We start from the raw sequence: 11851 nt of genomic DNA, 5'->3' as shown, positions 1-11851 counted from the left end.
TCAGAGCTATCAGCATAGGTGTGCGCAGGGGGGGTTCCTGGTGCGCACAGGCACCCCCTAATGTCTGGTACCCCGATCTCACATGACTGATGCAGCGATCGCCGAGCAGGCTAATTACTGTCCCCACTGCGCTGCACCCTGTCCTGTCAGGACTGCATTACTGACCAGACGTCTGGTTAATCAAGGGTGCCACTGCCACCGGCTTTCAAACTCTCAGCTCCACCTCCATGTACAAAAACAGCGTGATGTGACGTGATTACGTCATGCTGCTCGCACGCCCACCCGTCACACCCGCCACATGACCACCTCTCTCCTTCTGTGCTATGCCAATGCCAGCCACTGATGAGGATCAGCATGCAGCCAGCGTTCCTCTTAGGAAGACAAATTCAACACTGGCAGGCGGTCGGCAGCAACATTGACGCGTTACTCGTTTTTCCAGCAGAAGCAGTACTAGTCTGCAACTGTCAGTGTCAGTGAATGACTGACTTGTAAGTAAGCTGCTGCAGCTTGCAGGGGAAGGAGAGGGGGAGCCAGACCATGCTGAGGAGGAGCAATGTAATTGTAGTGAGTGCCATCATGGGTGTTTGTTTGGTGCACACCACAACATCTGACAATGTATCTGCATTATTAGGATTGGTACAAGGGTGGATATTTTATATTGTGTTGACCATCAATAGATGGTGCTAGACACGCCCAAAAGGCGGTGCTAGACACACTCCTCCGACGGTGCACCCCCTAATAAAATGTTCTGCGCACGCCTATGGCTATCAGTCTGTTTCCTCAGTCGAAAACTGCTAGAAAAAGCTGTTCCATAGCATGGTCAGTATGTACAGCCAATATAGGAAAACAAGTAAGTTCCACAGAGTAGCCCTGAACAGAAGACTAGGGTACTGAAATCAACAGATGTGATAGAGAGCCAGCGAGACAGAGGAGAAAGTGAAGGGAACAGTTCATGCAAAGGATAACCAGACTGCAGCAGGTAAGTATCAGCAGCCTGACTCAACAGAGTAGCCCTGAACAAGAGACTGGGGTGAACAAATCAATAGAAGTGATAGAGAGCCAGCGAAACAGACGAGAAAGTGAAGGGAACAGTTCACGCAAAAGACAAACAGGCTGCAGCAGGTAAGTATCAGGAGCCTGACTCCACGGAGTAGCACTGAACTGGTGACTGGGGTTACCAGATCAAAGTGAAAGAAACAGTTCAAGTGATTAACACTGTATTGCAAGGATAAGTCGCAATAGAAAGTGACCTCAAAGCACCCTCGTTGATGTAGTTCCTGTTGAAGATAAAAATTCTGCTTAGAATCTTCCATATTGGAAGCTGGAAAACGTGATTTAACATCTAAAAAGAAAGAATAGGAATATTCATAAAAATTAAATTAACCTCTAACTCTCAAGTAACGGCGCAGCGTCCCCCAGATGGATGACAGAGAAACATATATAAAAAAAATTCCTAAACGGAGGCATGATATTTTAATTCTAGAAAGATTCCATATAATTGTTTTCTTTAGAGGAACCATTTCAGTTCAAAGTCATGATTGAGTCCATGTGGACTCAGAGGGGTAAATTTACTAAGATTCGTATTTTCCCGTTTCAGGTCAAAGTTCAATCACGAATGACATCGAAAGTGTAAAACTGCAACTTTTTGAATTGATTACGACTAATTTACTAAGCTGTCGTATTCGGGTTTTTCTTTTGTTCCGATGTCGATGTCATTCGTGGTTTTTTTTTCTATTTTTACGGCAGTGATTAGCAAAACACTGCCGACTTTTTTACAATGAATCTCGGCCGGATCTGTGTGATCCGTGCTGGGGTTCATTTTTTTTGTTTTTTTTAAATTAAACACTGTCAAATATTTAAAAAAAAATTGCGTGGGGTCCCCCCTCCTAAGCATAACCAGCCTCGGCTCTTTGAGCCGATCCTGGTTGCCGAAATATGGGAAACAAAATGACAGGGGTTCCCCCATATTTAAGCAACCAGCATCGGGCTCTGCGCCTGGTCCTGGTTCCAAAAATACGGGGGACAAAAAGAGTAGGGGTCCCCCGTATTTTTAAAACCAGCACCGGGCTCCACTAGCTGGACAGATAATGCCACAGCCGGGGGTCACTTTTATATAGTGCCCTGCGGCCGTGGCATCAAAAATCCAACTAGTCACCCCTGGCCGGGGTACCCTGGGGGAGTGGGGACCCCTTCAATCAAGGGGTTCCCCCCCCCCAGCCACCCAAGGGCCAGGGGTGAAGCCCGAGGCTGTCCCCCCCCATCCAATGGGCTGCGGATGGGGGGGCTGATAGCCTTTGTTGTAAAAGAAAAGATATTGTTTTTAGTAGCAGTACTACAAGTCCCAGCAAGCCTCCCCCGCATGCTGGTACTTGGAGAACCACAAGTACCAGCATGCGGCGGAAAAACGGGCCCGCTGGTACCTGTAGTACTACTACTAAAAAAATACCCAAAAAAACACAAGACACACACACCGTGAAAGTATAATTTTATTACATACATACACACATACATACATACTTACCTTATGTTCCCACGCAGGTCGGTCCTCTTCTCCAGTAGAATCCAAGGGGTACCTGTTGAAGAAATTATACTCACGAGATCCAGGGGTCCCGGGTCCTCGGGGAATCCAGGTGTAATCCACGTACTTGAAAAAAATAACAAAACGGACACCCGAGCCACGCACTAAAAGGGGACCCATGTTTGCACATGGATCCCCTTTTCCCGACTGCCAGAAACCCACTCTGACTGATGTCTAAGTGGGTTTCTTCAGCCAATCAGGGAGTGCCACGTTGTAGCACTCTCCTGATCGGCTGTGTGCTCCTGTACTGAGTGACAGGCGGCACACGGCAGTGTTACAATGTAGCGCCTATGCGCTCCATTGTAACCAATGCTGGGAACTTTCTGCCCTGCGGTTGACCTAAAGTGACGTCACCGCTGAGCAGAAAGTTCCCAGCATTGGTTACAATGGAGCGCATAGGCGCTACATTGTAACACTGCCGTGTGCCGCCTGTCACTCAGTACAGGAGCACACAGCCGATCAGGAGAGTGCTACAACGTGGCACTCCCTGATTGGCTGAAGAAACCCACTTAGACATCAGTCAGAGTGGGTTTCTGGCAGTCGGGAAAAGGGGATCCATGTGCAAACATGGGTCCCCTTTTAGTGCGTGGCTCGGGTGTCCGTTTTGTTATTTTTTTCAAGTACGTGGATTACACCTGGATTCCCCGAGGACCCTGGATCCCTGGATCTCGTGAGTATAATTTCTTCAACAGGTACCCCTTGGATTCTACTGGAGAAGAGGACCGACCTGCGTGGGAACATAAGGTAAGTATGTATGTATGTGTGTATGTATGTAATAAAATTATACTTTCACGGTGTGTGTGTCTTGTGTTTTTTTGGGTATTTTTTTAGTAGTAGTACTACAGGTACCAGCGGGCCCGTTTTTCCGCCGCATGCTGGTACTTGTGGTTCTCCAAGTACCAGCATGCGGGGGAGGCTTGCTGGGACTTGTAGTACTGCTACTAAAAACAATATCTTTTCTTTTACAACAAAGGCTATCAGCCCCCCCATCCGCAGCCCATTGGATGGGGGGGGACAGCCTCGGGCTTCACCCCTGGCCCTTGGGTGGCTGGGGGGGGGGACCCCTTGATTGAAGGGGTCCCCACTCCCCCAGGGTACCCCGGCCAGGGGTGACTAGTTGGATTTTTGATGCCACGGCCGCAGGGCACTATATAAAAGTGACCCCCGGCTGTGGCATTATCTGTCCAGCTAGTGGAGCCCGGTGCTGGTTTTAAAAATACGGGGGACCCCTACTCTTTTTGTCCCCCGTATTTTTGGAACCAGGACCAGGCGCAGAGCCCGATGCTGGTTGCTTAAATATGGGGGAACCCCTGTCAATTTTTTCACCATATTTCTGCAACCAGGATCGGCTCAAAGAGCCCGAGGCTGGTTATGCTTAGGAGGGGGGACCCCACGCAATTTTTTTTGAAAAAATAAGCACTTTCCCACCCCTTCCCACTGATATACATGCACGGATCTCATGGATCCGTGCATGCCTATCCAATCACGAATAAAAAAAAAAGGTCTGTTTTTTTTTAGCACTTTTTTACGAGTTGTAATTTTTCACGGCAGTGTTTGTTTTTTTTTTGCTTTGCACTTCTTAGTAAATGACCGAGATTCATACTTAAACAGCCGCGTTTTGACCGATGGTGTATTCATTCGTGATTTTTTTCCTAGGACTTCAAAATATTACGAATGCCCTCATCACTGCCGTGATTATTGCTTAGTAAATTACCGAGATGACACTTTGATGAAAAAACGGCATCTCGGTCAAAATCGGGAGCTTAGTAAATTTACCCCAGTGTCTTTAATTCATAAATGGTGCGCATTTCAGTTTGTGCCAGTTTTTCTTCTATGTTTTTGTCTTTCCACGTTGTCTTGATATGTTTTAGACCCACAAATCTCTTGATGTGGTTTGTAGAACAACCATGAGCACTTTTAAAATGATTGGAAAGATGATGCGTAGTTAATCCCTTTTTTATATTTCTTAAATGCTCTGAGATTCGTGTTTTTATTGGTCTGGTGATTCTCCCCATATAGGTGAGACCACAAGAACATTCCACTAAATAAACTACATTGGATGTGTTACAGGTGATGAAATCTCTGATTTTGATTTTATTATTGTTGATCTGTATTTCTGTGTGTTTACTGGTGGTATCGTGAATGTTTCTACATCCGATGCATAACCCACATTGGTAAAACCCCTTGCTACGTATCGGATTCCTTGAGGGCATTGGTAATGCACTTCTAACTAATTGATCTTTCACATTTTTGCATTTGCAATATATGAAAGTGGGCTTTTTAGGGATAATCTCCTTCAATACCAGATCACGTTGTAAAAGATGCCAGTTTTTACGAATGATATGTTCCAGCTGTGAATGTTGTACGTCAAACTGGGTAATGAATGCCCATTGGAGATTGTCTTTATTGTTAATTGAAGTGGTTTTCGGAATTAATAAGGTGTCTCTGTCCTTATTCTGAGTTTCCTCCATGATGTTCTCGAGGATTCCTTCATTGTAGCCTTTGTCTACAAAATTTTGTTTCATTTGTTCCTTACAGATTTCTTTTTCTTTTTTGCTGCAATTGCGTCTAACTCTAAAGGTGGGTACACACTAATAGATATATCTGCAGATCAATTGATCTGCAAATATATCTATGGACGTATCGAGCAGTGGGTTCAGCATACACAGTTACACACTGCCCGATCCGTCGGGGACTGACGTCATGAACTGGGCGGGCGTGTACACACGCCCGCCCAGTTCAGCTGTCAATCACCGCCGGCCGCCGCAGCATGTGTGCAGGCGGTCAGCCGACCGCCCCCGTACACACACAGCGATGCTCCAATATATCGGTAGATATATTGGCCGTCGGCTGTGCTGCGCGGCCGACGCGATACGTCTGTGAGCGACGGAGTTCACAGACGTATCGGCTGTACACACTGGCCGACGGTCCCGCGATATATCGGCCGTTCAAGAGAACGGACGATATATCGACCAGTGTGTACGGGCCTTAAGAAATTGACTTTTAGGAACTCCTTTAAGCCAAAGATGGTGATGTTGGCTGTCTGTGTATTTGTTTTTATCCAATAAATCCCCCTTTTTATTTATGGGTGTTTTATCATGAATGCTGATTGGATAAAGATACCTTTACGCGCAGACGGAGCACGTTTTAACCAGTGAGTACTGGTACGCAGCTCAGCCTAAAGATATCTTGATGAGTTTACATCTTTAGTTTTTATTGTAAGTTAGGTACGCCCAAGATCAGACCGTACCATTTTTCAAAAGAAACCTTTATACGTTTCAACCTCACTTACTTTATGTAAGTGAGGTACGATCACTTATGTTGAAAAAAACCATATCAGATCTACCATCAAGAGTGCATATCGTATATACCAGGGCTGGCCAAACCAGTCCTCGAGATCTACCAACAGTTCATGTTTTCCAGGCCTGCTGGAGACCTGTAGAATTGTCAGTTAGGAATGAATGCAGCACATCTTAATTAGTAATGACTACACCTGTGCTCTAGCTAGGTGGTCTGGAAAATGTGAACTGTTGGTAGATCTCGAGGACTGGTTTGGCCAGCCCTGGTATATACCTTTTGAGGGACTTTAACTCAAAATACTGTTATTTTTTATTTTTTCTATATACCATTTCGGCGCATGATTCCACTCATTCTGGAGGAAAATATCTTCATAGTAATGAACAGAATTCCATCTGATTCATTATCCAGATAAGTATTCACCCATTCTTCTTACCTAAAAATAACACTCCCAGCTGAATCATCAGCTATCAGCCCGTTGTTTCTCTCTGACTGTTCTTCAACACAGGGAATGGCTGTTGTTCCCAACGACGCAGATGTCGGAGGTGGGTGTCAGAGTAGATACTGAACGGTTGATGTTCTGTGTTTTTCCTGTGGAAAGAGGTCTGAGGATCCAGAGTCGGCTCAGATTTGCAGTGACAATCCATCAATAGGTTCCGTTGATGAAGCAGATGGGTGCGGCCTAAGAGGCCTTTTCGGTGAGCAGGTCAAATGCCACAGTGGTTTTCAGGGAACCAGTTGGGAATGTGGTCCGGGTCTCACCTGCACATGCATCGGAATATAATCCTAATGGCCAGGTTATCGCTCCTGTGTTGTCTGCTCGATTCTCACTTTCTGGAGGAACGAAGGTTCGGGATCCAGGATTGGATCCTGGTGTCCATGCATGCAGATCTCCGAGGCTGGGGAGCAGTCCTTGCAACGGAAGTATTTCCAGAGGAAAAGGTCAAGCTGGGAAGCTTGTCTGCAATAAGCTTTCTTGACTTAAGAGCTATTTTCAATGATCATATGCTTCGTGATCTGCCCGTGTTAATTCTGTCGGACGACTTGACAGCAGTGGTGTAAGTAAGCCGCTAGGGCGAAACAAGGAGCAAAGCAGCAATGGCAGAAGCCGAAAAAGTTTTCCGCTGGGTGGAAAGACTGGTAAACGCTATATTAGCAGTCTTCGTTCCGGATGTGAACGACTGAGAAATAGATTCCTCTGCAGACGCGATCTCCATCCGGGAGAAATACAGTCGTCATCGAGAAGTTTTCACTGAAGTCCCAAGTCTTTGAGGAGTGCTTCAAGTGGACGTGTTGGCGTCTCGCCTCAACGAGAGATCTCAGGGATATTGTTCCGGGTCAGGGGACACTCAAGCTATAGCAGTGGACGTCCTCGGGACACCTTGGGTGTTTTCAGTCGGTCTATGTGTCCCCTCCGTTTTCACTCTTCGGAAGGTGATAAACGTAAGAAGAACAAAGGTTCAGGCGATCCTCATTGTTCCGGTCTAACCAAGGAGGGCTTGGTATCCAGTTCTTCAAGATTTACTCATAGAAGATCCATGGCTCCTTCCTCTACGTGAGGAACTGTTACAGCAAGATCTGGGCGTGTATCAAGACTTACCGCGGCTGCGTTCAACGGCGTGGCGGTTGAACGCCATATCCTAGCCAGAAAGGGTACTCCTAGTGAAGTCATTTCCACACTTCTTCAGGCTAGAAAAGAAGTAACGGCAAAGCCTTACCACCGTGTTTGGAGAAAATATGTGTCTTGGTGTGAATCCAAGAAGGCTACTACGGAAGACTTTCAGCTGGGTCGTTTTTCTCCATTCTTTGCAAGCAGGTGTGGGTGCAGGTCTAAAGTTAGGCTCCATTTAAGTGCGGTTTTGGCCTTATAAATTTTCTTTCAAGAAAGAATTGGCAACCTTTCCGGAAGTTCGGACCTTTGTGAAAGGAGTACTGCACATCCAACCTTTATTTGTGCCCCCGTTGGCACCGTGGGACATTGACGTGGTGTTGCGTTTTCTTGTGTCACACTGTTTGGAACCTTTGTGAAAGTTTGTGTTAAAATTTCTCTCTTGGAAAGTGGTCATGCTATTGGCTTTGGCGTCCGCAAGGCGGGTGTCGGAAGTAGCGGCTTTGTCTCACAAGAGCCCTGTTTGATCTTCCATGTGGATAGAGAGGAATTGAGAACTCGGATAATAGTTCTGCCAAAAGTGGTTCTGGGTTTCGCAGAAATCAGCCTATTTTGATGCCGGTGGTTACTTAGGCATTAGCTGATTCAAAGTCTCTCGATGTAGTCAGGGCTTTGAATATTTAGGTCGCCAATTTGGCTCAGATTGGGAAAACAGAGGCTCCGTTTGTCCGGTATGCTCCCAGCATGATCGGGGTGCCTGCGTCTATGCAGTCTGTTAAATGCTGGATCGGTGATACGATTCGGCGTGCTCGTTCTACGGCTTGATTGCCGTTACCGAAGTCGGTGGAGACCCATTCCACTAGGAAGATGGGCTCTTCTTGGGCGGATGCCCGAGGAGTCTCGGCGGTTCAACTTTGCCGAGCGGCTACTTGGTCGGGTTCAAACACTTTTGCTATGCTCTACAAGTTTGATACCCTGGCTGATGGGGACCTTTTGTTTGCTCAATCGGTGCTGCAGAGTCGTCCGCACTCTCCCGCCCGGTCTGGAGCTTTGGTATAAACCCCATGGTCCTTACGGAGTCCCCAGCATCCTCTAGGACAGTGAATTTCAACCTTTTTTTACTCGCTGCACACCAAACAATATTTTAAAATTGCCAAGGCACACCATCAGTTCACCCACAGAAGAAAAAAACCACACACATTGGCCCTCACAGGAAAAAAAATAATCCACACATACATTGGCCTACATAGAAAATACAATCACATTGCTCCCCACATAAATCATGTTGCTCCCTACATAAATCCTATTGCTTCCCACATTAATTATTCACATTGTTCCCCCCATAAATCCTATTGCTCCCCACAGGAGAAATAACATAACAAATATTAGCCCCTACCGGTCAGCTGTCCTCCTCCCTGTCCCTCAGTAGTGGGGGTAATTCATAGTGGAGTGCTGCAAATACTGAGCAGCGGGAGGTCGGGCAGGTATGGATGTGGGTGACCAAGGAAAGCTGTGGATGCAGGCGGGAACTGGAAGTTGTGTATGCGGGTGGGCTGGCTGAGTGATGAGACGCGGTGGCCGTGACCTATGATATAACACCGCCGCGTCACCAAGGCATAGGTCATGGCCGGAGTATGACCAACAGTTCATTCTGAAGGTGCAGGAAGCTGCTCTGGCTCCGCGGCACACCTTGCAACTGGTCGTGCACACTAGTGTGCCATGGCACACTGGTTGAAAAAGACTGCTCTAGGACGTATGAGAAAATAGGATTTTAATACCTACCGGTAAATCCTTTTCTCATAGTCCGTAGAGGATGCTGGGCGCCCGTCCCAGTGCGTACTGTGTCTGCAGTTATTGGTTATGGTTACACTCTTGTGGTGTTTCTTTTCTGTCATGCTGTTGCTGACATTGTTCATGCCATGGCATGCAGTGTTTTATTATTGGTTGTGTTGACACACAGGTTGTGTTACATATTCTCTCAGCATCTGGCTGTGTAATGTTCATGCCGTTGGCTGGTATTCTATTGAATGCCACGTTCTGCGGTATGTTCGTGGTGTGAGCTGGTACGACACTCACCGTGTTTAAACAATAAATTATTTCCTCGAAATGTCCGTCTCCCTGGGCACAGTTTTCTAACTGAGGTCTGGCGGAGGGGCATAGAGGGAGGAGCCAGTTCACACCCATTCAAAGTCTTATAGTGTGCCCATGTCTCCTGCGGATCCCGTCTATACCCCATGGTCCTTACGGAGTTCCCAGCATCCTCTATGGACTAAGAGAAAAGGATTTAACGGTAGGTATTAAAATCCTATTTTAATCACCCCACCACTTATATATATTATGCCTTTATGCCTACCACCTCACCCCACCCCTAATATATTTTCTACTTACTTTTTTTTAATCTGATTGTGGCTGGGGGCTGTTTCTGCAGGATGTCACATTCCCAGGTAGGCAACAGCGCTCCTCTCTGCACTGTACAACTAAATGGGAGCCGGGGAAGCATTTCATGCTTCATAGCAGGCACCCAGCCTGCGGCGGCTGTTCATGCCGCGGTGAGGGCAGAGAACGCACCAACCTGCCTGAGGTGGGCCACGGAGGGAAAGAGGAGGGAAAGGGAGGAGGCAAAGGGAGGAGGAGGTGCCCTAGCTGGACGGGGAGGAGGGAGTAGACCATGCTGCTGCTGACTGCCCGGCCAATAGCGACGCGTACACAGACTTCAGGAGTCAGGAACAAGTGATAGGGTAAACAATGGGGGGGGCTGATCCTTGGGCCCCCTTGAGCCTCGGGGGCCCTGTACAGGTGTCCCCTTTGTCCCCCCTTGTCGTCCAAAAACTGCATGCACGGCCCGGCTGCGGGAGTCGTTACTGAACAATATGAATTTCATATCGCTCAGTGTGTATGCACTGCCGCCAACCGCCCCGGCAGGGATCACTCTAGATGACGTAGCTCATAGAGCACATCGCCTAGTGTGTATCCACCTTAAGAATACTAGAGAAGTTCAGAACATTAGTTTTAGATAAGCACCTCATTGTCCTTCTGGTATGCAGTATGCACATATGCAGTGATTTTAATATCTTTTTGTGCTTTATGCTGTTTAATGCACTATGGCGACACCTCTCATTCTCTGTGATTTTGCAGAAATGTGTGCACTATGGCCCTCATTCCGAGTTGTTCGCTCGCAAGCTGCTTTTAGCAGCTTTGCACACGCTAAGCCGCCGCCTACTGGGAGTGAATCTTAGCATAGTAAAATTGCGAACGAAAGATTAGCAGAATTGCGAATAGACACTTCTTAGCAGTTTCTAAGTAGCTCCACGCTTACTCGGCAACTGCGATCAGTTCAGTCAGTTTCGTTCCTGGTTTGACGTCACAAACACTCCCAGCGTTCGACCAGACGCTCCCATGTTTCTTCAGACACTCCCGCGTTTTTCCCAGAAACTGCAGCGTTTTTTCACACACACCCATAAAACGGCCAGTTTCCGCCCAGAAACACCCACTTCCTGTCAATCACATTACGATCACCAGAACGAAGAAAAAACCTTGTAATGCCGTGAGTAAAATTCCTAACTGCATAGCAAATTTACTTGGCGCAGTCGCAGTGCGAATATTGCGCATTTGCAATTAGCGGAAAATCGCTGCGATGCGAAGAAAATTACCGAGCGAACAACTCGGAATGACCACCTATAAGTGGTGTATTTTCAGAGGAGGTTGCCATATTGTATTCATGTATGATTACACATTATAAAGGAAAATGTATCTAACTAATGACATACAATGGTTTGCTGCTTACTTTATGGTCACCTGACTTGGTTTGTTTAATCAATATTTATGAGAAATGCAAGTTACTATTTTACTAAGTGACAATACTGAGGTATAAAGTGGAGGAAGACATTTTGTTTTGCTCAGCCATTGTTTATGGGGATGCAGACTACTGTAATTATAAGGAACAAGTGTCATCACAAGTGACATCACTGAGGTAAAAAAAAGTGGGCGCAGACATTTTGTAAGTTGAACCCCAAGTGATTTTTTGATGTTACTGTTTTCTACCTCAATGTGAAGTTACATTTTAATAATATTGGTAAAACTCATCACATGACTGCCTCCATTGTGTGACAGTGATAGGTACTATTTTATTAGGTACTCTAGAAACTCACCCTGAGAACAGATGTGTCCTTCCCAGCCTTGGTGGCAGATACAGTCATATTTCCCTATGCCGTCCTTACATACACCATTCTTACATGGACTAGAGAGACACTGATCCCCATCTGTAAGAGATGTAACATCATTACTTATATTGTACTACACATATAGTAAGTTTCCACTGCCACTGCGTAAACACTTACCAAAGTATTTCGCCCAAAAGTTAAGCTAGA

The 11851-nt window shown here is 46.5% G+C and overlaps 1 protein-coding gene across 4 annotated transcripts in view; it reads right to left on the bottom strand.

Annotated features, from left to right (window-relative positions):
* Positions 1-11851, bottom strand: part of LOC134909209 (vitamin K-dependent protein C-like) — a 139503-nt gene that overhangs the window by 77467 nt on the left and 50185 nt on the right. For all 4 annotated transcript variants that reach the window (XM_063915858.1, XM_063915857.1, XM_063915859.1 and 1 more), the window contains 2 exons: positions 11822-11846; positions 11633-11743 (listed from right to left, as the gene is read on the bottom strand). In XM_063915858.1, the coding sequence (XP_063771928.1) occupies positions 11633-11743; positions 11822-11846 (136 nt within the window). The remainder of the gene's footprint in view (positions 1-11632; positions 11744-11821; positions 11847-11851) is intronic.

This window comes from Pseudophryne corroboree, chromosome 4 (genome assembly GCF_028390025.1).
Source record: "Pseudophryne corroboree isolate aPseCor3 chromosome 4, aPseCor3.hap2, whole genome shotgun sequence".
NCBI lineage: Eukaryota > Metazoa > Chordata > Amphibia > Anura > Myobatrachidae > Pseudophryne > Pseudophryne corroboree.
The sequence above is the reverse complement of the archived record's forward strand: the minus strand, read 5'-3'. Positions and strand labels throughout refer to the sequence as shown.